At 49.8% G+C, this 24996-nt stretch overlaps 1 protein-coding gene across 1 annotated transcript; it reads right to left on the bottom strand.

The window, feature by feature from the left end:
- Window positions 1-6491: 6491 nt before the first annotated feature.
- On the bottom strand, window positions 6492-24700 carry LOC124105633 (putative speedy protein E7). Its single transcript, XM_046462850.1, has 8 exons — window positions 24655-24700; window positions 24293-24469; window positions 9179-9280; window positions 8816-9010; window positions 7656-7714; window positions 7307-7392; window positions 6654-6828; window positions 6492-6551 (listed from the first exon to the last, which is right to left on the bottom strand). The coding sequence occupies exons 1-8, from the start codon at window positions 24698-24700 to the stop codon at window positions 6492-6494; spliced, it is 900 nt and encodes a 299-aa protein (XP_046318806.1).
- Between the last annotated feature and the right edge of the window lie 296 nt (window positions 24701-24996).

Here is a 24996-nt window from a genome sequence, read left to right as displayed (position 1 = left end):
CTCCTGATGATTGCTTTAGTTTTAGTCTTTGAACTATGGTGGTTCAGGTGAAGTGTTGGTGCTTAAAAATGTAAAGTTTTAACAGAAGCTATGTGGTAAAGTTTGACTTTCTGCTTCCCCAAAAGAGCTTTTAACATTGCCTGAAATGTCACAGGTGTCCCATCTAAAGTAAGGTTGTTCTTCCCGGAATGGTGGGAGACATTCTTTTGGTGTGACACCTCTCACAGGAGCTACGTACTCTTATATAAGACTTGCTGATGGGAAGTTCTGTGGACTGAATGGTGGCCCAGGTGACATGTTGAGTCCTCACCGCAGAGTGATGGGACTTGGAGAGAAGGCTGTAGAAGGTAACTGAGGCTAAGTGAGGTCATGAGGATGGGTCCCTGCTCTGATAGAACTGGTGGCCTCAGGAAGAAGGAGAGAGACCTTGCTCTCCACACCATCTGAGAACACAGTAAGGAGGAGGCTGCCTGCACGTCAGAGGAGCCCTCGCTAGGACCCCCTCTGCTGGCTCCCTCATCACGGACTTGCAGCCTCCACAGCTCTGAGTAATGGATTTCTGATGCCCGAGCCACCCCCAATGTGTGCTCTTCTGTTGAGACAGCCCGAGCAGACCAATATATGAAGCCTTCTGTAAGTAGCTGAAATATGAAACGTCCAGGACCCAGGAGTCTTCAGAAATGATATTTAAAAGAAAACATTCTGCACAGGATTTAGAGAATGTCTGCGTGCCACACAGGTCTCCTGCTCCCAGCCTTGACCCAGGGGGAGGAGCTCCCTGCTGGACTCTGCCCAGGCCCCAGGCTTCTGGAGTAGCCAGGGCCATGTGGCAGCTGGAAGCTGCAAGATGTCACCCATTGAGTTCACGTTTCTTCCATATCCTGAATTGTGATGTTTAAGCCTAAAAATAAATATTAAAGCAAAAGAGAATGTCTTCATTGAGATTTTCCCAAAATCTTGTGTGACGCTTTCCTCCGCAGGGGGAGCTGGACTTGAAGGGCTGCAGCCAGAGGCCAAGCGTCCTCCCCTTGCCCAGCAGCCTGCTTCAGAGTGAATCATGGGAAGGATGGGCCGACTGCTGGGGCAAGACTTGCTGCCCTCCATGCTTAAACAGTTCTTCTTCTAGTTACATAAAAAAATGTTGAATTAGGAAAATTCCATCTGAGTCAAGATTTGAATAACCCAGGGAGCACTTGTCTAGCACCTACGAGGCCCTGGGTTGTATCCACGGCAATGAAAAAAAACTGAGGCACTGCCCGGCCAACAGTTCCCCCCTTTACTCTCAGTGGTTGGTGGGTGATGTGCTTTTCTCTCACCATGGGAGGACTTGGGAAGCGTTTCATATTTAGATACATATGCACTCGGCGGGGACAGAGCGAGGCGGCAGAAGGTGTGGCCACAGCATCGTTGGGCCTGCTGAGGAGATCGCTGGCTCTTGCCCTTGAGCAGACACATGAGGATCCTCACAGGGCACTTTCAGCTTTCTATGAGGCTCGAAAAGTCTCACGTCCAGAAAGTTAAACCTCCTCAGAGGCATGTGGGGGTGCTGAAGAAGCCCATCTGGTGGGGAAGGATTTGGGTGCTGAAGTGGCCCACGTCACCTCAATTAAGGCTGGAAGCCAGCTGGTCACCTTGGTCAATGGGCCTCGAGGCAGGTGGAGTAGCAGCCATGTCTCTGTTGCGTGACTCCTGCTCCTCAGTGACTCTCTGTCCATCTTACTTGATGTACGCAGCTAGGAATACGAGTCACCACTTCCGTAGGCAGCCGGAACTGAAAAAGCAAGCGCACATTGGGACAGGTCCTGCTTCCCAGGTGGGCGCTGATGCCTGTGCTCTTCCCTCAAGGGGCTGTCGAGAGACTACAGGCAGCTCTGAGGCAGAGACACCAGGCCTGCTGCCCTGCTCGTCACAGCCCTCAGCAGGCTGGGCTCTTGAGCCCCTGCCTACTCCCCACCCTGAGCTGCCACCACCACCTGCCCTAGCCCAGGAGACTCAGGCAGTAAGGCCCAGTGTCCCAGTGGAAGGACGGCGCCAGGCGGAGCTTATGAACACATTAGAGAAGTAGACAAATGAACGCCCGCTTCATGTAACTTATTGGAGTTAGACTCACTGTATTGGTCTGTGTGTTGCCTTCTCGGTCACATTATAATGGACATCTTCAAGTTTTTTCTTTTAACTGAAAATATTTCTTCGTTTTGTGTGGTATAACACAAAATTGGCATTTTAAAATAAACACTTTATACTAAACTCAAAGTCTAAAAACAGCTATCTTAATTCCCCCTTCTACTCCCACATGCTGGTGTGAAGGCCGGCCTTACCTCTGTAGTTAATGGGTCCGCCTTGAGTCTGCCTTGTGAAGCTGTAGACCACATGCTCCAGGGACTCAGAAACGCTACATCATGAGGGGTGGTCATGTCTCTAGGGGAGCCTGACAGAACAGTGGGAAGCTAGTGCCACTTGTGTTTCCTCATTTGTCTTGCATTCATTTTTGTGTGTATCTTTCACTTAAGAATACTTCAGGGTGGAGTGTAGCTCAGTGGGAGAGCACTTGCCTGGCGACATGCAAGGCCTTGGCTTGACCCCAGCCACACACACCACACACGCGCACATACTCTAAGTGCTTACTGTTGCATTTCAGAGGTTAAGAATCACTGGCTGGAAACGTTGAGAGGTAATGTGTACATTTCTGAAGTTGAAGGCGTTTTCAGCCTATTGCTAGTAGTCGGCAGAGCTGCAGCCTTTCTGCCCCTCCAGATCTAGATGAGTCAAGTGCAAACTCTCAACTCACATCCCGCACAGCTTCCTCCAAATCCCCATACCAGTGTCATCTCACTGCACATCCCCCCTTGTTTGTGTGTCATTTCACGGCGCCCGGGGCCTAGCTGGGGACTGGATGTCCACTTTGGGCTTTTGATACCTCTTCTCTATCTTAAAGGGTTTTCCCTGTGGTGTCAGGTGGGAAGAGCCCATTGGAGGCCCGAGGGTGGAGCTCTGTGCTCCCAGCATTGGTTGCAGCAAACAGCTGGGTCCACTGGCTACAGCAATCTAAAACCAGCTAGAACAGGTGTCCCTACCTCTGCATTCCTGGTGTGTTGCTAGGGCTTCTGTGCCCTCTGGTCACTGAGTCCCCACGTCCACACCTTTTCTGCTTGGGTTCCTGTGCAAACCCTGGAATCTGAAAGCTGTGTAGTCTCACGTATTAAGACAGGCACTGGACATGGATCCCACACTGAATAGGAATGGACTTTGCAAACCAAGACACTGAATGCAAAGTCTTATTGTGAAATCCTAGAACTTTAAGATCATTTAAAAGTTGCCCCAAAGGTAATTTTATACAATATTTTTGGATTTGCCTGTGGAATTTTCCATTTACTGTGTCATGTCTGTGCTCAGAAAGTTTTGGATTGTGGAGCATTTTAAATTCCAAAATTTTGGATTAGGGATGCTCAACTTGCACTTGACTGTGGGGTCCCTGGGAACCTTGTAGTTGGCAGAAATTCCCTGCCAGGTTCTCTCTGGCCCTGGCAGTTTTTTCCTATAAGCAGCTCTGTAATAAAATTGCCCATCTAGAATAGCTACACAGAGCTGTAAAACCTGAACCTGAGCAAACCAAATCTCAGGGGACCAGCCTAGGCCTCTGGATCATTTAATGCCTGGCCATGTTCCCACCTCCCTGGGGTCTGGATGCCCAGGGCCTCCCACCCCATTTGTGTGTCCTTCCTCGTCTATCTGAAGGATTCTGAGCCTGTTTTTTCCTTCCCTCTGTATCCAGATCATAATTCCTCCTCTTACTTTGACCTGATTTACCTTCCTTTCCCCCAAATCAATGCATCCTGAATCCCTGGGGTATCATCTCACACGCAGTGTAGTATGAGTCGATCTGAAAATTTTTCTTCTTGTAGTGAGTTCAAATTTATTAAAACAAATAATACAGCTGGTCTTAGCAGTGTCTTATTTATATATTGTATTTGCTCTATTTCTTACATTAAATTTCTGTGTATCTGTTCTGTTTTCTTTGCTCTTTTAAATCTGTTGTATGTATTACTTTTGGCATTGGGATGGTCGTGTTTGTGTTCTCATCTCCTTCTGGTACCTTGGCTTCCACTGTTTTCTTAGCTCTCCTCCTCATGAGCCCTTCCCCTCCCCCTCCCTCCCTCTCATCTTTCAAGCTGGGCTATGTCCATATTGCCAGGATGTACGCTGTGATGGCAGATGATTTCTTATTTGTGCTTTCGTTTCCGCATTGGGTCTACACACCAACACGCTCAGCACTGCCACCCTTCCGTCCCCTGGCTGAGACTTCTGGGTCATCTCGTGGCATAGGACTCCGTCGGGTAATCTAGTCCATTATGCAGGAAGGGCTGTGAGTAGAGTCCCAGGACCCTGCCTGTCTGCAGGGGCTCTGCTCCTCCTCTCATGGCTTCTCTCCTGCACCCACTCCTTCCCTCCTTGCCACCTTCCAGTAATTGATTTGGACTCATCCTTCCAGTTCCTCCTCCTTGGTGGTCCAAGGCCCTCCCTGGACTTTCCCTTCTGCCTCTCCCTCTCCTCAGTCTCCATTGAAGCTCCTGTTCTGGGGGTCTCCTGCTGGACCCTTCCCGAGGGCATGCAGGGGTTAGGGCTTGGCTGGCTGACATCCCCTTAAAGATGGGCAGTGGTTCATTCGGCTGGTTTGGATTCCCAGCTGCAGGCCGCCATGGTCCATGCTCACCCTGCATCCTCTTCCGTCTGTCCTGCCTGTCTGAGGGAAGCCCCATGATGCCTCTACAGCTGCCTGGAGCCTGGGAAGAGGCAGCTGCGTCATGGGAGGGGGAGGGGGAGGGGGAGGGGAGGCAGGGGTGGGCGGGAGCTACAAGAAAAGAGAAAGAGCCATCAGAGCCCAGTGGAGGCAAATTCCTGTGCATCACACATGGGATTGCATGGAGGATGGAGCCACCCGCACTTCTCTGACTGACGGGACCCAAGGGGGATTCTGCTATTTGTTTTTGGAATTTTGAGATTCCTGATAAATACATGTGGTTGTTTTTGATCCAATAAAACAAAAACAAAAACACAAAAAAACCTGTGGATGAATTCAAACTTGGATGCACAATTAAAAAATACTATCAATAAATATAAGAGAAAGTCCTGGAGACTGAAGTGGAGTAAATTATATTCCATGTATGTATGATTATGGTAAAACAAACCCCAATATTATAACTATAATGTACTAATAGAAACAAAAAACTTACACCAACTGTGGCTTACAGCACCCTGCTCTCCTCTCTCCCCTTTCTGTGTCCCCAGGCTCAGAACAGGCCCATTCCTGCCCCGTGTGTGGCATAAGGTTGTCCCAGTATAGCCTTCTGCCCCGCAGAATTTCTTGTACATTTGACTAGTGGCCTCCCCAACCTAAGCAAAGCCAAAGGGTAAAGGAAATCTAAACCAGAGGAAGCACACTGAGCATAAGTGGACAGGGGATGGTTTTCTGCCAACACATCTTCTGGTATGTCCCTCACAGCCACACGTGGGCACTGTCTTCCTTTTGTTCCCAGGAATGAGATATATATATATATATATATATATATATATATATATATATATACACATATATACATACACGTGTATGTATATATCTTATATATTATATAATTATATAATATTATGTAATATAAGTATTATATATAATAATAATAATTATTATTTTTTCAGAGACCAGAGAGCTCTCTGGTAACTCCTTCTGCCCCTGAGAAGAGACGCCAAGTGCATCCTCAAGGATCAAGCTCAGGGCATTTGCTTCCTGTGGGAGCAAAATGCAAAACACAGGAGCAATGTGGGGATTCATCTTCTTTCCTCCCAAGAGCCACTGTGGTAAGAGTCTCTTCCCCAGAAAGAATGACCTCAGTGTTTTTCATGTATTTATGTTTAAAAATTTCAACTCAGATCAAAATTCTGCAAAGATTGTTACCCAGAAAAAAGCATTTCCAAGAGGGTTCCTTTAAAAAAAATATTCAATTTAAGACTTTTTTTTTTAAGTACTGGGGACTGAACCTTGGGGTGCTCTACCATTGAGCTACATCCCTGTCCTTTTTCCTTTTTATATTTTATTTTGAGACAGAATCTTGCAAATCTGCTGATGCTGGTCTCAAACCTGCCATCCTCCTGCCTCAGCCTCTAGAGCAGCTGGGATTACAGGTGTGCACTTGCCTGCAAACTGAGACTCTGTGTTGCACATTACATAACCCTGGAATCACAGAACTTTGATATAAACCTTTTCTTTACCACAGGTGTTCTCAGAGCCCTCACTATCCTCACATGTGGGAAGAAATTCAGGGACAGGTTACAGCAAAGTCTCCGCTCCTGCCAGCCCAGCCTCGGAAGTGGCCTCAGGGACACGGCAGGGGGTGGGGGACTGGCCCCCCTGCAGGGGCCCCAGCTAGGACCCACTCTCACCTGGACCATCTGCAGCCCCTGCTCCACATCCCTGCCTGTTGTTCCCAGGCCCTGGGAACCTAGGGGGCGCACTGGCGCACCCTGCTCCAGACCCAGTGGTGTGGATTCTGGGCCTGGATCTGAAAGGGAAAAACGCAGAGGTGAGCCCGGAGGACGGCCGCCCACACATCTCCAGGTTGCCTCCTGTCTCCCAGCCTCCCCGATTTTCAATCCCCACAGACCTCCTCACACAGCTCTGGGGTGACCCAGGCTTGGTGCCCCATGGCGTGGAAGAATTCCACCTTGAGCTTCAGGAACTCCTTGTAGAAGTCGGGCCAGTGCTCCTTGCCCAGCAGGAACTGGAAGATGCTGCGCTTGGGGGTAGGGTTGTCCTCCTCCATGTCAGAGGCGATGTAGCTGCCATGGGAAAATGGGAAGCTTGCCTGTTCGTAACCACAACTCCCTGCCTCAGAAGGACAGGCAGGAGAGGTCACAATGGAGCTGACCAGGAGACAACCACCTATCCAGGAGATAGGGTCTGGAGAGGCCTTCTCTGCAGGGTGACCTGGATCTGCTGGGCCCAGGGCACCCTTGACTCCAAGCCTGGGGCCTGTGCTGTGCTCAGTTGAGGACCCTGTTCTAGCTGCCCCTTGTTTCTCAGGGGCTTCCTCCCTCAGTCTCTGGGCAGCTGGTGGTGCTTTCGGGCTATTTTCACCGTCTCAGGGCCTCTTCCCTTCTCCCATGACCACCTGGCTCCTGGAGGTCTCAACCACTTTGTGGTCAAGAACAGCCCCAACTGGGCACGTGGCATGACTGAGCCTTGCTGATGGGGCGACAGGAGACATGCCATTCGGGAACTTGGGCAGATGGAGCACTGCCCTGAGGAGTTGCTTACAGAGCCAGGAAGAAGTGGACCCTGTTGTAGAGGTGTCCAGGAAGCCCAACACGGCCGAAGTACTCCACCACCATGGACAGCAGGTACTGTAGGGGACATGGGGAAGTGGCCTGAGTGGGCTCTGCCTCCCCATCCGAAGGCCAAGACACCCGGGAGAGCCTGGCTGGGGAGCTCATGTGGAAATGAGCCGAGGGGCAGGGCAGAATGGCAGTGTGCCCCTTCTTTTTTCTGGCCTTGAGAGCAGGCCCCTGCAGACCTTCTCCTGACATGACTCAAGACGCCTCCCTGGCAGCCCCCTGGGGGTGGGACCCTGGGGACCCTCTCCCCCTCACTTGGGATCTGCAGGTACCTTGTCAGACACTTTGAGGAAAATGTCGGCCTCCAGGAAGCTCTGGATAACAGGATCCTCTGCAGAGGGAAGCAGACAGCAGCCATCTGGAGATGAGTGTACATAGGGGAACCCCTGTGTGGGGGCCTTCAGAGGAGCTCTCCAAGTGAGCAGCTCCAGGAGGACAGCAGCCGCCCTGCCCCAGGAAGGGCTGGCCTCAGAATGCGTGTCCCTCCCCTGGCCCACTGGAGGCAGCAGGGGCGTGAATGTGGGACTATTGCTGAACCCTCAGTGGGGGCATGAGGGCAGAAGAGATTTGACCTGGTTCTCAAAGCTTAACAGTACCTCCACCTGAAAGCTTGGACATGTCTCCGACTCTGTGACACCTCGCCCTGATACTTTGTCACGTGTGACGGTGCTGTGCTGCCCTGCCCCGAGCACTGTAAGATAGAGGCTGCAGCCCCTGCCTGCTGGGCCTCCTTCCCTGCAGCAGTGAGCTGCCCCCTCCCTGGGCTCCTGTGGCTAGAGCTTTCCCCTGAGAGCACCAGGCCCTGTGTACCCTTCCCCTGGCCCAGGACAGGGACACTTGCACAGGGGTGCCTTCTCCCATCCCCTGCCCTCGGAAGAGCCCTGTGCCCAGAGCCCTGTGATGGTGAGGATGCCCACACCTGTGAAGTCCAGTGGCTTGCGAGGCTGAAGAGCTGAATTTGGAAAGCTTAACTCATGTGGCTAGTGGATGCTGCGTGGGACAGTGTGACCTTGGTGTTGTCCCCAAGCCGCCACACTGGGTCTGCTTCTGGGCCCGATGTCATCTTCTCAAGTGGCCCTTCTTGAGCCTCCTGCTTCCTGACAGTCCCCTACTCCCTTCCACCTGCATTTCTTAACATCTTCCTCATGGCTACTGCCGAGATCCCTGCTTCTGCGGGTGGTGTTTGTTTTCTGTGTCCTCCACTCTGTCCTGACTGGTGCAGTTGAGCCGTCCCAGCAAGGGACGGCTCTCCAACCTGCAGCCCCTTCTCCTGCCCCCCAGGACTGTGGCTCAGGAAGAAGCGCCCTCACAGCTCCACAGGACCAGGCGCTCTGCGTCAGTGCCACCTGTACTCCAGGAGGGAGGCCAGCCCCAGTTCTCTACAACTCTTAGTTTCAAAGGACCCTGAGCACGTCACCAGCTGAGAACCCACCCAGAAGTCGGTAGAAGGCTTCCTGGTCCTCAGGGCGGTAACTGGGCCTTCTCCTCTTGTTCATCCTCAGTTTTGTCCCCTGAATGTGGTCGACAGTCCATATGTTCTTCTGTTCCCTCCTCCTCCAGAGCTTCAGCTGGGAAATGGCTTCTGAGAAGGCTGCTGTGGAGGCGGCAGAGCTGCCCTCCTGGGTGGCTGGGGAACACAGGCCCTGGGTGAGCAGGGCTGCGGCCCCCGGAGCTCCTGCACCCACCCTCCCGGGCCCCTGACCCCAAAGATAAGACCTGCCTGGGAGGACAGGTGCCAAGTGCTCACTGGCTCTTCCTAAGGTCAAGGATGCTTGAGGGTCCAGCAGGGACATACCTGCCTTGGCATTCGCCTGCTTCTTCTTCTGGCCCTTCTTCCTCCTGCTTCTCTGCTCAGGAACAGCTGCCGAAGAGGCCAGAGGGCTGCTGTTCTGTGGGGCTGCAGGGAAAGGGCAACCTGTGACCATGGGAGGGACACTCCTGGGCTCCTGCCTGTCACCTGCCTTAAGGAACTTGCAGATGACACCTAGCAGCATAAGGCAGGAATGGCCACTGTCCCCTTTACCTTTCTCTATAAAAGCAGGAGCTAGTTGTTCACCTTTTGTCAGCAGGCCAGGGTTGCACTCTGGGGCCTCATCCTGGGGGCCATTTGGCCTGGGTAACACCTCTGTGGAGACAGTTATCCTGTCGTTTGTCTCTCATAGCTACAAAAGCCAACAGGAAGTGACCACCTGGTTCTCCCTGACGCCCCCTTGCCATGCCCTTGCAGAGCCTGGCTCAGGCGAGTCAAGAGAAGCGAGTCAAGAGAATCCCCACCGGGCTGGGACCAAGGTGTCTGTCATTCATCCATCCAGAGATCAGGGGCAAAGGGGCTACTGGCCACACACACCTGCCTCCCCATCCATGACTGCTGCGCTTCTGACCCTTCCTGTGGTTCTTTTGGTTTGGAGCTCGGAGGCAGCTGGTGTGGACCTCACAGGAACCCTGTCTTCCCTTGGGACAGAAGCATGTAAGGGACCCCGTCTGATTCCAACCAGAATCTTCCTTCTGCTTGACCTGCTTCTTGGGAGACAATAATCATTTAAATTGCAGTAATGGTAGCTAACAATTATTGATTACTTGTTAAACTTTAGATGCTGATCTGTGCACTAAGAAATATCTCATTCCATCCTTATAAAGTGTGAGACAGCTGTTACAATTCACCTGATTTGTGGATGAAGGACCGTGACTCAATTTATCTGGGTTTGTCCCATGACCATGGCCAGAGCTCTTGGGATCTGCCATGAGCACTCACGTCTCAGCTGAAGGGAAGAGCGGCAGTGAGCGCCAGGCGTGTTCCCATAGGGTCAAGCTGGGCGACACACATACTTGTTTCCTTTGTCACCAGCTCTATGTACAAGTCCTTGGAAACAACTGCCACTTCACAGGCAATTGAGGCTGGCTCCAAACGATGCCAGAGTGGCCCCTGCCACTGTGCCGAGCTCCCGAGGCCCTCGAGGCTGCCATGGTGGCCAAGTTCCTCTGGGCCTCCTTCCTCCAGCTTCACTTGGCTCTCCTCCTGCCCACACTCCCTCCTGTTCTCTCTCCCTCCTGACTTGAGGCCTACTGTGTCCTGCTTCATCCCCTGCCATTCATCTGACGTTCAGAGCCATGCCCCCTTCTTCCCTGGGATGCCTCAGAGGAGCACAGCTCAGTGCGGGGACTGCCCAGAAGAGGAAGAGTGACACCCTCCCTGTGAGAGCAAGGTCACGCTCTCTCCAGACCAAGGCCCAGGGCTGAGTCCATGCTCACCAGACAGTGTGGAAAGAGCACTGGCCGTAGCCAAGCGTTCAGGATCCAGGGGCTTCCAAGATTCCGGAACCCTTGTCCTGACCACTGATGACCTCATGCATTCTACCAGGAGAAGCCCACAGACCTCCAGGGAATGGCATGTCCTGGTCTGGACACTGGGGTCACCTCCTGACATCCCAGCTCCACTTCCACTTAAGGCCTTGTCCTGTGTTCAAGTCCATTCATGGTTCCAGGTGAAAGGATACGTCCACACATCGGGGACTGAGACAGCCCCACATTGAGAGTGGACTGATCCCTCATCTGTAATAAAAAGTCGTTTTTTTATTGTGTTCAGCTATTATCATATTAAAATGAAAAAAGTTTAAACTTTTATATTGTCCTTGTCCTGAGATAAAGAGTCACAAGCAACAAAAATTCACAGAGATCCTGACTCTACTTCACCAAATTTTCCCTAATGGTAACAACTTGTAGACCCATAGTGGAATCTCACCACAGAAAATTGAGATTGGTACAATCCACCAACCTCATTCAGATTTCACCAGATTTAAATACAGTTGCTTATGATTATGTACTCAGTTCTGTGCAGTTTTACCTCCTGTGCACACTTGTGTGACCTCCATCAGGATCACAGTTCTATTATGAGGATCCTTCATGCTTCCCTTTTATAGCATTCCCTTCTCCCCAGTCCCTGGCAACCACCAATCTCTTATTCAACTCTATAATTTTGTTATCTCAAGAATATTATATAATTGGGGCTGAGGATTGGGGATATAGCTCAGTTGGTAGAGTGCCTGGGGTCAATCCCCAGCACCACACACATAAAAAATTGTGTATATAAAGTATATAACTGGAACCAGGCAGTATTTTCCATAAATCCTTCCAAGTTGCCTGAATCAACAGTCAATTCCTTTTTACAGCTAAGCAGCACTCCAGGGTGGTAACTACATGAGTTAGTCAACTTTCTGTTACTGTAACAAAATACCTGAGGCTATCAATTTAAAAAGAAGAAAGGCAGTTATGGGTGTGGCTAAGTGATAGAGCACTTGCCTAACTTGCCTAGCATGTATGAGGTCCTGGGTTCAATCCTCAGCGTCTAAATAAATAAATAAAAGGTTTAATTTTGGTTCACAGTTTTGAAGGTTTTAGTTTATGTTTTATTGGCCCTGTTGTTGGGGTGAGGCAGCATATCTTGGCAGGGAGCATATGGCACAGTAAGCTGCTTGGCCAGGAAGCAAAAAAAAAAAAGAGGAAAAGACCCTAATTCCTTTCAAGGACATGCTCCTAGTGACCCAAGACCTGCAATAGTTCTACCTCTTAAAAGTTCCACCACTTCCCAATAGCACCAGCACTGGGGACCAAACCTTTAACACAGGGGCCTTGGGAGGACCTTCCAGATCAAACCACGCCTGAGCACGTTTGGTTTTGTAAGAACCTGGCGTCTGTGTTCTAGAGCACCCTCCCATCTCACTTGCCCACCAGTCTCTGATGGGCAGTGCTTATGTGACCGCCATTTTAGCCACATATCCCTGTGGTTTGATCAGCATTTCCCTAAGTTAATGAGGTTGAGTACCTTTTCATGTGTTTTTTGTCATCTGTGTGTCATTTTGGTGAAGTGTCTGTTTATATCTTTTTAAATTGAAAAATTTTCCTCCTTTTGACTTTCGAGAGCTCTTTATATATTCTAGTTGCAAGTCCTCTGTCAGATATGTGGTTTACAAATATTTTCTGTTAGCCTTTATATTTTTTTCTCTTCCAAAGTCTTTCACAAAGCCAAATGTTTAAATTTTGTTAGCATTTAAATAATGTTTAAATTAAAAACAGCTTAGTTATCATTTTCTCCTTGTTTGGAATGGGTCTTTGGTATTAAGTCTAAGAACTTGTCACCAAGACTTAGGTTGATAGATTTATCCTATATTTTATTTTCTAAAAAATGTATAGTTTTAAATTTACACTTAAGTCTGTAATCAGCTTTGACTTGAATGTGTGAAGTTTGTGTGAGATGTGAGATGTGAAGTTTAGGTTGAGTTTCATTTTATTCGTTAATGGGACATTGCTCCACCATCGTTTATTAAAAGGGGTTTTTGCTTGGTTGGATTGCTTTTGTGCCTTTGTTGAATGTTGTGTTTCTATTTCTGGGTGGGTTCTGTATTATGTTCTGCTAACTATGTTCTGTGACTGCCCCTCTGCTAATACCACACTATCATGGTGTATTATGCTGAGTATAGAGTAGATCTGTTCCTCTCACTCTCTTCTTTTTCAAAATTGTTTAGGTTATTTAGGTCCTGAGCCTTTCTATATAAATTCAAAAATAAACATTTATGTCTATAACAATCTTTGCTTGGATTTTGACAGGAATTTCATTAAGTCTTTAGGTCAGTTTGGAAAGAACTGATGTCTTTACTGTGTGACATTCAACATAGTAAATGTTGAGTATCAACATCATATTCAGTCCGTAAATATGGTATGCCTCTCCATCTAGTTAGGCCTTCAGTTTCTTTTATCAGCATTCTGTAGTTTAGAACATAGAAGTCCTGTATGTTTTGTTTGATTTTACCTAAGATTTTCATTTTCTTTGGAGCAATTATAAATGGTATTATTGTTAAATTTCGGTTTCCACATTTTTACTGTTAACAGAAAACTGCTGTTGATTTTTGTGCTATAAACTTGCTGAATTTACTTTCTAGTTCTAGGAATTTTTGTACAGATTACTTGGAATTTAAAAAAAATATTTATTTTTCAGTTGTAGTTGGACATAATATCTTTATTTTATTTATTTATTTTTATGTGGTGCTGAGGATAGAACCCAAGTCAGTGCTGGGTGAGTGCACTACCACTGAGCCACAACCCCAGCCCAGATTACTTGGAATTTCAAATGTAGACAATAATATCATCTGCATATAGGGACAGCTTATTTTCTTCTTTTCTAATCACTGTGCCTTTTATTTTTCTCTTGCCTTATTGTGCTGGCTAGATTTTCCATTGCTATGTTCAATAATAGTTTAAAAAGTGAAAAAATTTTGGACTGTTCCTAGTCTACAGGTGATACTATCCAGTCTTTCACTATGAAGTCTGCTAACTGTAGGAATTTTGTAGAAGCTTTTTATAATGTAAAGGAAGTTCTCCTTTAGTCATGCTTTGTCTCTCCATCTGAGTGTTTTTATCATGAAATTAGTTTTTTTCAATTATTTTTTTCTGCATCAGTTGATGGGAACAAATGAGTTTTCTTCTTTAGCTTATTGATACTGTGAGTTGCAGGTATTGATTTTTAAATGTGGAACAAGACTTGCATTTCTGGAATAAATTCTTCTTGAGTCATGGTGTATAATTCTTTTTATATATTGCTGGATTTGATTTGTTAATATTTCATTGAGAACTGACGCATCCATTCTGGTCTAAAAATACTCTGTATGGTTAAATTTTTAAAAATTTGTTGAGTTAAAATAGTATCTGCAGCCAGGTTTGGTGATGCACACCTGTAATCCCAGAGGCTTAGAAGGCTTAGGCAGGAGGATGGCAAGTTCAAAGCCAGCCTCAGCAAAAGCAAGGCACTAAGCACCTCAGTGATACCTGTCTCTAAATAAAATACAAAAAGGGTTGGGAATGGGGTTCAGTGGTTAAGTATATCTGGGTTCAACCCCTAGAACCAAAAACAAACAAAAAAGTATCTGCAGAAAATTTAATTTAATTTTAGAATGTGAAGCACAAAAATATTGATTAATCTTAACCTTATTATTATTAACAGTGCATCAACATGCAAACCCTCGCAGAGGGCCCTGGAAAACAAAATGGGCTTTGGCTGAGCTTCTGAATCCTGTTGTCATATGACATATCTGTGCATGCTCAGACGATATCTTGGATGTAGGTTCTTTAATTCCAGATTATTTGAGGAACATGAAACAATGTGTACTTTTTGAGAGTTGCATTATTTACCCAATATTCTGTTACTGATGTCCAACATGCTGCTGTCTTTCATTTTTACTGTTCTTTTGTTTCACTCTATCATTTATCTATCTTTTGGACATAGATATTGTATGGCTTCTAAAGTTTTTCTATTATGAGAAGTGGTGGAATTTATAGCTCTCTTTATCTCTCTCTCTCTCTCTCTCTTTTTTTCTTTTTGGTTCTAGGGATTGAACTCAGGGGCACTCGACCACTGAGCCACATCCCCAGCCCTATTTTGTATTTTATTTAGAGACAGGGTCTCACTGAGTTGCTTAGGGCCTTGCATTGTTGAGGCTGGCTTTGAACTCACCATCCTCCTGTCTCAGCCTTCCGAGTCACTAGGATTACAGGTGTGTGTCACCAGGCACAGCCCTTCATCTCTTTTGTTCCTGAAGCCTGTTCCTCTGATATGAGTTTCATCTGGTTATTTTGAATGCTTTTCTTCTTTCACTTGTTTCAGGCGTGTTCTTAATTGCTCTCTGAAGATCTTCTGTCTTAGCAGATGTTCTCTGACACTGTCAGCAGAAGGAGGGCCTTGCCTTGTTCTGGCCAAGCCAGAGTGGGAGTCCATCTGCTCCATTTGGCTCTGTCACACTGACTGTGAGGGGACGCCTCCTTGCTGCTGGTGGGGGCTGGGCCCCAGGGTCTGCATGCAGCATCCACCCTTCCTGCAGAGGCTGGGCACGGATGAGCTCCTGGATCTCACTCGCCTTGTCTAACACCACCCAGGGGAGACTGGGCAGTCAGGGCGCCATGTTAAACCAGTGGGGTGGGAGCCCCGCTTCTCCACCCAGCCTCTGTGCTGCGGCCACCTTTCCGTTTCCTGGTGTTTGGTTGGCTGGGGTGATCATCAGACAAGGTCACAGATGGAAGTTTTCTGCCTGGATGCATTGGCCTTTCCTGACCTGGCCAGCCAGAGCAGCTCCTCTGGGGGCTTTTCTGTGTTACTTGTTGGCGTAATTTCCAGGTTGCTGGCTTCTCCAGCACCGAGTCTGGACTGGGGACCAGAGGACTTAGGACTGTGTCATCTCTCATGCCCTGGTCCTCATTAAGGCTTCTGTCCATTTTTATGTTTCTTGTATAAGGGACAGACAGACAGAAGTTCATTTACTCCATCTTGCCAGTGACCAGAAGAGTCAGGAAGAAATCTGAGTTTCCATTTAGCCATTGTTTAAACTTCATTCAACAGAGGAAGAGGTTGCCCTGAAAATAAAAATTAAAAATAATTTAAAAAACTATTAATTGAATTAAAAGTAAGCATCAGCAAATCAGGAAGAAAAATGCAAACGGAGAGTGTGTGGCAGCTTCACGCCTGCTTTCTTTCCCCTCCAGTGTGTGCTGTTATTCCCAGCGATGGTGAGAGTTGAGGTACATGGCAACATTCAGAGGATACGGCACTTTTCTTTTCTTCTTTTTTCTTTTTTTTTGAAGGAAAGCATGGAATATGGTTCTGCAATTAAAAACCAAAACCATGTTTTGGGTGGACCTCAAGGCACTCAGCTCTGTAAATCAGAATCGAGGGTTCCACACTGCATGACTCCACTTAGGTAGCTTTAATAAAGTGGGAAACCACGCAGAGGGAGAGCAGATTAGTAGTTGCCAGTTCAGGGGGAAGGGCTGGGAGGGAGGAGCTGTGGCTGTAAGAGAGCATGGGAGTCCTGGTGACAGACATGTTGTGTGTCGGGTGGTTGTGTCATGCCACATGTAATAAAACTGTGTGCGTCCCCCATCCCCCACACAAAGTGCATGTAAAAGTGGTGAAATATAAATGACATGAACGGTCTGATCAGTGGCAGTGTTGGGGCTCAGACTTGGGTCATACCTCTCCTGCTGGGGTCAATGTGCTATATAGTCAGTGGGTCATTACCACTGGGGAAGAGCATGAGGGACTTCTCTGCATCTCCTAAAACTAACTACATGTCAATTTACAGTGGTTTCAAAATGAAAAGGTTACAACAATAATAAAAAGGGGGTTGGGGAGAGGAGAGAATGGAGCTGTGTCACACTTCCATCCCTCTAGGCTTCCTTCCTTCCTTCCCTGGTCAAACCTGGACAAAATGGAAGTTCAACTTGGTTTCTGCTCCATGGCCCTGTGCTCACAGAGCATCTTGTCCTCTTAATTGCATGGGGCTAGTGGCTCTTTCTCCCTGTGCTGTTGCTTTGGCTGAGTGACGTGCAGTTTGGTCCCCTTCTGGAGTTGACAGGACACCTGACTTCTGCAGGCCCATTGCTCCCCAATGGGCCCTGATGCCATGGGGATAGCTATTTCCTCTGCACTCCTGGGGCTGCATCCACTGAGCCCTGCTCTGTACAATGATGCTGAAGGGCAGTTTCTCCCCAGACCTCTGGTACCCCTCTCCTACCAGCAGAGAGCAGGTGTCTTTCAGGAAGGTCCACATTTCATGCAGACTTTGGTCGAGGTCTCTGTTGTGTGCCAAGGGTGAGAGAAGTATCTGTGAATTAGAAAGCTTTTGTGACCATTTGGAGAAAATCAGAATTAAACCCTAGAGTTGTAAAACACTTATGTTGTGCCAGGTACTTTCAAATCTCTCAAGGTAAACTATGGGATCCACCTGCTGGGTCAGCAAGATGAGGTGACCCTATATTAGTGAGATATTATCACCTCACTTCAAAGCAAATGGTTTTATTTGTAGAAACTGAGATGCAAAGAAATGAATGAGCTTAGGGAACTTTGCCATAACTTGCAAAATATCTGCCTAGACAGCTTAGAAATTCATATATATTTTAATTCAAAGGAGACATGATTCCTAGGTACAATGCACAGATTTTCTCTGAAGTTAGAGGATGAATGATAAGGAGGTCTTGGAGGTGATATGAATATTTTCAGATTCAATTTCTAAAACATGCACAGTTATCACCTCTGACTGCAGATGGCCAGCAGTTGGTTCAGGATGAGATGTACTTGACTTTCCTACATTCTGAACCTTTCAGTTGGGCTTGGCTATATGTAAGAGAAGCACAAGTCTCTGTGGCATAAGCAAAGGGGTGGGCTGCTCTGGTTAGCAGGTATCCTAAAGATGAGAGTCCTTTCCTTAGTGACAGTTACAGTGGCAAAGCTTTAGAGTAAAAGCCATGCATTTCCTGGGGATTTCGAAGATTGGTGGATGTGAGAAGCTCTGATGAGCAGTCGTGGAGGACACACCCTCTGCAGGTGAGCAGTGAGCCTGGGACTCGGGGCAAGTGCGGCCGCTGCCCACAGACAGGATGCTGTGTGAACTGAGAAGGAGCAGCCTGGGCTGGGGTGACATTAGGGTCTGGAAAGTCCAAATGCAAGGATTTGCCCCTCAGCCCAACAGCTCTCTCCCTGTCTGTCCCTGCAGCGTTGCTGGGAAGGTGACCGAGCAGGGCTGGTCGGCAGTCTGCCTGCCGCAGCCTGTGCATTCCCGTGCTGCCAGGTTTTGGGGAATACCTGAGCCGTCCAGTGACTCCCACACCCCAGCAAAGGCCAAGTCCAGAGTCACTCGCTGTAGCCCAAGAGGCTGGGGATGGACGACCACGTTGTCCATGTTCCACATTCAGTGGCTGGATGTAAGTTCAAGGTGGAGATTGCCAGCCTAGCTGCTATACGCTGTTTACAGAAAACACACTTTAAATACAAAGACACAGGTGAGTTAAAAGTAAGTGGATGGAAAAAGAAGAACATGGCCATGTCTAGAGCCATGGGGAGGGACTCACAGAGGCACAAGGAGGCGAGGCTCACTGGGGGCCGTGGGCCTGTGAGGTGGCATGGCAGTCTGGGGTGGTGGGGAGAGTCTGGGGTGGTGGGGAGAGTCTGGGCCAGAGAGTGTTATAGTTGGGATTTGAGTGTCCCTAAAGATCCATGTGTTGAAAGCTTGGTCTCCAGTCCCCAGCTGCTATTGGAAGGTAGTGAGCATGGGTCTCATGGAAGGAAGGGGTCACCAGTGGTGTGCTCTCAAAGGGAATATTGGGAGCCTGGCCCATTTTTCCTCTGTCGGTAGGGGTTCTGTGTTTGGGATTGGGGTCCCGGATGACTTCAGGGCTGTGGCATGCTTGCGCAAAGGCATAGGATGCCCGGTTGCTATGGCAATGCCCTCCATGCTAGAGTCTTATCAGCGTCAACCTTAGTCTTAGGCACATAGCTTCTGGGTTAAAGGAACTTGCTTGCTTGGTAACTACCATGTTTCCCCAAGCTTCGGTGCTCCTAACAGTAACTTCAGACAGTGGACCTCCTTGAGAGCTGCACAAAGCTCCTGATACTGCATATTGTAACTGTGAAATGTAACTGCAGAATACTCTAAACAATAATGTGGTTATGGTATCAATGACCTAATGGAACCTATTGGTATAAATAAACATGGCTGCTTGGACAAAGGGCCACTCTGCCACCTTCCCTGCCTCTGCACCTTGTCTCTGTGTCTCCCTTTATTTATTTCTTTACATCTCTCTTTGTTTTCCAGCTGCCATGAGGTGAGCAGAACTCATCTTCCCTACGCTCCTGCCTTGATGTGCTGTGCCATCACAGGCCCAACGCAGCAGGACCAAGCAATCATGGACTGAAACCTCTGAAACTGTGAGCCAAAACAAACCTTTTCTCCTTATAATTAGATTATCTCAGGTGTTCTGTCACAGTGACGACATGCTGATTTACACAGACTCCCCTTGCTCCTTGACTCTTTCCCTTGGAAATAGTAGTTTCCTCTTCCCTCAAGGAGGCCTAGAAATGCCCTCAGCAAGCAAGCTGCCTGAGGATCTCTAGGTCCACAGACCTTTCTTTTTCTGGGACCCGCTGCAGTCCTGCTGGATGTCCTGGCCAGGGAAGGAACACAGCAGTGGTACAGCCAAGGTCTCATGTACTTCTCCACTTATAGGTCTGAGGGAGAGAAAGAAAAGCAGTCCCCTCATCATGGTAGAAGGGCTTTGAGGACTGGAGTACAAGTAGGAGAAAGTGTCACTCAACATGCAGTTCCTCCAGGGTGTCATTATAATAACACTTTGGCACTAGGAATTCAGGAATCCTTGGTTCCCTGCCAGCACCGCTAAACCCCATTTCCTTATCCATAAGGGAGTGGCCTCCTTTCCTCACAAGGTTGTTGGTAGGCCTGGCTGATATGCATCTTACCCGCAAGGCCTTCGCCAGCCAAGGCTGTTAGATGCAAGGCTGCTGGGGAAAGGCTGGGTTTGGCTTGGAGTGCCCCCTGGAGGGGAGAGGTCTGAATGGCAGCCCGTGGACGTCCTTGATACTGTGAAGAAACTTTCCAGACAGTGGACAGTGTAAATTGATTCACAGGACTTATGTGCTTAGGGAGTTTTCCTTTACAATTGTTGTGACAATGTCACCAACTGAAGTGGTTAACACGTGGAAATATTATTTATGTGAATGCAAAGTAAGCCAGGTGCCTAGCTGTTCCATGGGATTTTGAGGAACTACCTCCAAAATGCATGGAAGAGTGTTTTGAAGGAGTTAACAGTTGCCTAAGCGTGAGGAATTGAAAATGTCCTAATTGGACAGGATGAGCAGTGTACACAGAGCAGTTGATTAGAAGCTCGAACACCTGCGTGGAGGCTGGTCCACATCGGGCTGTTCCTCTCCCAGGGAGGTGGGAGGCATTTTCAGCTCCTGCCAGTGGTCTGTGGTCACATCTGTAGGCTTGTTGGGTAGATGATTGTGATGGTTAATGTGAATCGTCAACGTGATTGGACTAAGAGATGCCCAAGGTTAAGAGCTTCTGGCTGTGGACAGAACAAAGGGTGGAGGAACAAGGCAGTGGCAGCAGACGCCAGCTCCAGTCTCTGGAGTGGGTGCTGACTGCTGCTGTGGTCACCTGAGGACCTGAGTCAGACTCTAGCTCCTTCCCTCTTCCAGAGCAGACCGTGCAGGGCGACTCTCTAGGGAGTTCCAGGGCCTCTACCTGGGACTGGGGGTCGTTGCTCCTTCTTGTTCTGAGGCTCCAGCTTCTTGGACCGACCAGCTCTTGGTTCCTCCGGCTCCCCCGCCTGCAGACGGCCATCGTGGGACTCCCAGCTTCTGGTTGTGAGTCCACTTAATAACCCCCCTTAAAGTCACACCTGCATATTCCCCCTGTTGACTCTGGCCTCTAGAGAACCCTAATACAATGACGCCCAAGGGGAGAGTGGGCTGTGCTTGAGCCCCAATCCCCATGTACACATGCTGGGCCGTGAAACCAGTGTCTCTGCAGAAACAGCATCGGGGGCTCTGCATACCACAGGTCCACGCGTGGGACCACAGAGTGGCTGCTAAATGCTCTGGCCAGGGCATTGCTGTGAAGTAGCAATTGCTTTCTCCTTGGCTGCTGCTGAGCCCCGACATGGCTGGAGGTCGGCTCTCCCTATTTGGCACTCTGTTTGTTTAAAGGGAGAAAACCCTTGCTCAAGGAATTGGGATCAGTTTCCATTTTCTTATTATTTTCCTGTTGATTTTCATTGTGATCAGTTAAGTGCCTGGGTTTACGTGCTCAAGTTGAGTTCAGTGCCTGCCTGCTAAGTTCTTAAACAGCAGGACAAACAAAAACAAACACGACAGGCACACAAGGGACGGATCGCAGTTCCCTGTGAGGGTCTCTGGTGATGCCCAGGAAGGGACGGCGCATGGGTGGAGAGGAGTGGGAGCGGCTGGCACCATGGCAGGCGTTCAGGTGACGCAGGCTGGTGCAGACACAGGATGGGACATGGGGGCGCTCAGATTCTGTGGTGGGTGGGGAATGAAGGGAAGGTGGGAGGTGAGGGTGGAGGAGGTGGCCCAGAGCACATCAGGGTCTGTGAGGGGATCATACCTCTTCCTGGGAGGAATCAGGAACAGGCCACGAGGGACTGCAGGCATCGAGATGGCCAAGCTGGGGTGCAGGCCGCTGTTCTCACCCCCATAACCTGGCTATGGAGCCAGTGGGCAATGTGTGATTTCACATGTGGAAGGCTCTTGAGAAGGGCCGAATGTGACCTTTCAGTGGCCTGAGGGAGTGGGGGAGGAAGCGACAGCAGCCTCCACCTACCTTGCTGTCTCTGTGGATGTGAGGACCTGGGGGGCAGGGTCCCTGCAGCTGGGCAGGGGAAGCTGGTGGCTGCTCCGAAAAGGAGAGAGAACTCACACTGTCCTGTAGGGTCCCAGGACGTCAGCCCAAAGGACCCTGGTGCCACTTGCAGTCCCATCTCATGACCAGGGTTTGCCTGTCCACCCCCTCCCCGACAAGAAGCCCTTCTGCCTGGGTTCCTGTCCCTTGGCACACATCATGGGGCCTGGAGGAGGGGCCCAGATGGTGACTCAGCAGACCTGTGGCTGCTTCCTTCTCTGCACTCCGTGCTCCATGCCTCTTCCCCTCTGCCATCTCCTCGGCCACCGTCTCTCCTCTTGTCTTCCCCTGCTGCCCCGCAGGCCCTGTGAGGGCAGCTTGTTGGCCAGGGAGGGACTGACATGGTCGGGAGACACAAGTCCGTTCGCAGGAGCTGGCTTCTCCTTGGAAGCGGAATCTCCCTTTTTGTATCCATGAGAAATTTCCAGAAAGAGAATTGGAACCCACGGGGTTTTTCCTTTTCTGTCCCAGGCCAAGGTGCCACCTTGGCGGTGAACAGCTGTCCCTCTTCCTTCGTCACTGTGCTTGCCTGTGGTCAGAGGCTGCTTCTGCTGCTGCCTACCTGGCCTGGCTGGCAGGTCTGTCCCCAGGCTGGGTGCCACTGTGGGTTTGCCCTCAGGCCCCACAGCCTGGCCTACAGAGACCTGCCCTGTGGGCTTCTTGTTTCTCCATGGTCACGTCTGGCTTGAAGTCAGGCTGGCATCTGGAGAGCTTCCCGTTCACCTGAGTTTTATGCCCTGCTTTGTGGATGGGCTCCTAATGCATCCTGGGGTGGAATCTTCTGGCTGCCCCTGGACCTTCCTACTCTGCTCTGCCTGTTGGAGAGAGAAGGAGAGGTCCAGTTGCCAATGAGTCCTGTGTGCTCCGTGTGGCCAACGCCGACCGCCCTGTCAGGTTGAGCTGTACCTGCCTCCCCTTTCCGCTGGCGTCCGAATCCTCCTTGGCCACTGTGTCTTTCCTTCCCTATGGCCCTTGTCACCCTCCGCCATCCAGCATGCTGAAGTTCACGCTCTGTCCACTTACGGAGTGGAGTACATGCTCCCTGGTGGTGTGGGTCTGCTTTCGTTCGTGGATGTCTCCTGCCTGCGTAGAGTGGTGTCTGGCACTCATGTAGTGTGTGCATAAATGAAGGACAGGTACTCAGGATTCATACGAGTACCAATTAACCAAAAGAAAATGCTCAGTGGACTCAGGAGGTGGGATTCTGGGGTGAGAGCAACTCTCTATGAGATGCGAGAGAAGCACCAATGAGGAGTTTTCTGGTGCCTTCCGTAGAGGTTGATGTCGCTCTCATGGGACTCGGATAGTTCCCCTGAGAGCACAGGTCACAGAAGAGCTGGCCTGGCTCTGGCTCTCTGCCTCCCTGTGGTGTCCAGTGATCCATGCCATCCCTCTGTACCCGCCATTCTGATGCCATCTGCCATGAGGCACTCACAGGGGCCAGATTGTTGGTGCTGCTGAATTTGGACTTTCAGCCTCCAAAACTGAGCGGAAGAAACCTCTTTCTTTTATAAGTCACAAAACTAGGCATTTCGCTACAGCAACAGAACGTGGACCAAGCTCCCGTTCCTTCCTGGCTCTCTCCACCTCCTGACCATGACACAGGGCATCCTTGGGGCTGGTCTGCTGTGTCCTATGGCTACACTCTCTTCCTGTTCAATTTCATTCCTGTCTCTGTCTCCGTGTATCCTTTCTCACCCACTGAGGACACCAATTCCATGCCCCTGGCTGCTCCTGAGTGGCCTCATACCTCTTGTGCTGCGTTTGTCCAAGACTGTGCAGCTTGCAGGGCAGTCTCCACCAGCCTCCCGGGGCTGCCCTGCCGCTGTCCTCCCGTCCTCCTCATCTCCACCCCACCCTCAGGCTCCCTTAGCTCCTACACTCTGGAGCTGCTCGCTTCTCCCTCCTGCGGGCTACACCGGCCCATCCCAGGGGTAGTGACCTTTCCCTGGGTGACCCAAGTAGAACTTCCACTTGTCTCCCTCATCCTGTCATGCACGCCCCAGGCCATTCTGCACCCAGAGCCAGAGCAGTCTTCAGAACTCTCATATCTGATGGTGTGTGCAGTGAGTCCCCTTGCTGGAGGTCGAGGTGACATCTTTAATGGAGAAGGCCACTGCCAGCCACCATCCCCTACTCTCTCTGACTGACTCCTCAGTGCCCAGGAGCAGAGTCCCTGTGCCCAGGGCTTCTGAAGATGCCTCGCTCTGCTTGGAGGCTCCTCTTGCCTGCGTCACCTGGGTAGCGCCCACACATTTCACCTCCCCAGGAAAGCCTCCCGGGCTGCCCGCCTTGGACGCCCTGCAGCAGCTGCACTGCCTCATGTTTCATTATGGTGCTTTCTACTCTGGCCACTTGCTCACTGTCTGCATCCTCTACTGTCCTGGAAGCTGAGTGGGATGTCATGCTGCTCTGCCCACGGGGCTGGCACATAGTCGGCTTTCAATAAACATTTGGTGGATGAACAGGAGCTCTGCTGAGGGTGGAGCTGGGCTTCCCTCGATTCTTGGCATGGTCTCCAGATGGCTGTGCAGCTGGTTTGCTTTCTCCTCTGGGATTCTCTGTGCCCTCGAGGCCCTGCCAGAGGTCTGCTAGACTCTGCCCCTGCCCCTGCCAGAGCGTCACGCTCCACCCCTGCCACTTCTCACTACCAGCCAGGGGCTGTTGGGCAGGGGCCTCTGTCCTCTGCTTTTCTGCCCACCCTTCTCTCTCCCTGGAGTCCGACACCACGTCTCCCCGCTGCCCTGCCTGACGTTCCAGCAGCACCAGCGACGGCTGATTTTCCAGGACTTGAGAGGGAAGCCATTCGCTGGCATTAGCAGAGACACCTGGGGAACAAGGGACCAAGGAGCCAGACCTGCAGCTGGCCTGCACTGTGGAATGCCTTCAGGTGTCCTACTGTCCTTGAGACCGAGGTCTTCACATGCTTCACACAGGTGGGGTGACTGGAGCATGACCTAACCTCTGAGTTCTCTTTCTCCATGAGGACGCAAGGGGGCTGGGTAGGTTCTACCGATTGCCGTCTCCAGATCCTCCGTCTCCAGCTCCTTCATCTCCATGCTCATCCCAGGACTGTGTTCTGAGAGGCCAACTTCAGCTTTGCAAATCAGAAAGGAAGTCCCTGGGCCGGAGAAGCAGGAGGCACTTTTCTCTGTCCTTTCCCTATACACACTTTCTTCCCCTCCTCTTATCCCCCTGAAGCCACCCCTTCCTTCCACTCCCAGCCCCCCACCTCCAGATTTCTTTAAAAGTCAAACACAAAGAAAATTGTCAGGAGGGAGATTAGGTATAAGACCTTTTTATTAGTCCTATCTTCCAATTTCCTGTGGATTTGAACTTCTCTCTTTCTTTCATG

The sequence above is a fragment of the Marmota monax genome, unplaced genomic scaffold (assembly GCF_021218885.2).
Source record: "Marmota monax isolate L192 unplaced genomic scaffold, Marmota_monax_Labrador192_F-V1.1 WCK01_AAM20220418_F8-fsc00245, whole genome shotgun sequence".
Classification (NCBI taxonomy): Eukaryota; Metazoa; Chordata; class Mammalia; order Rodentia; family Sciuridae; genus Marmota; species Marmota monax.
This window is presented reverse-complemented; position numbering and strand designations above follow the sequence as displayed.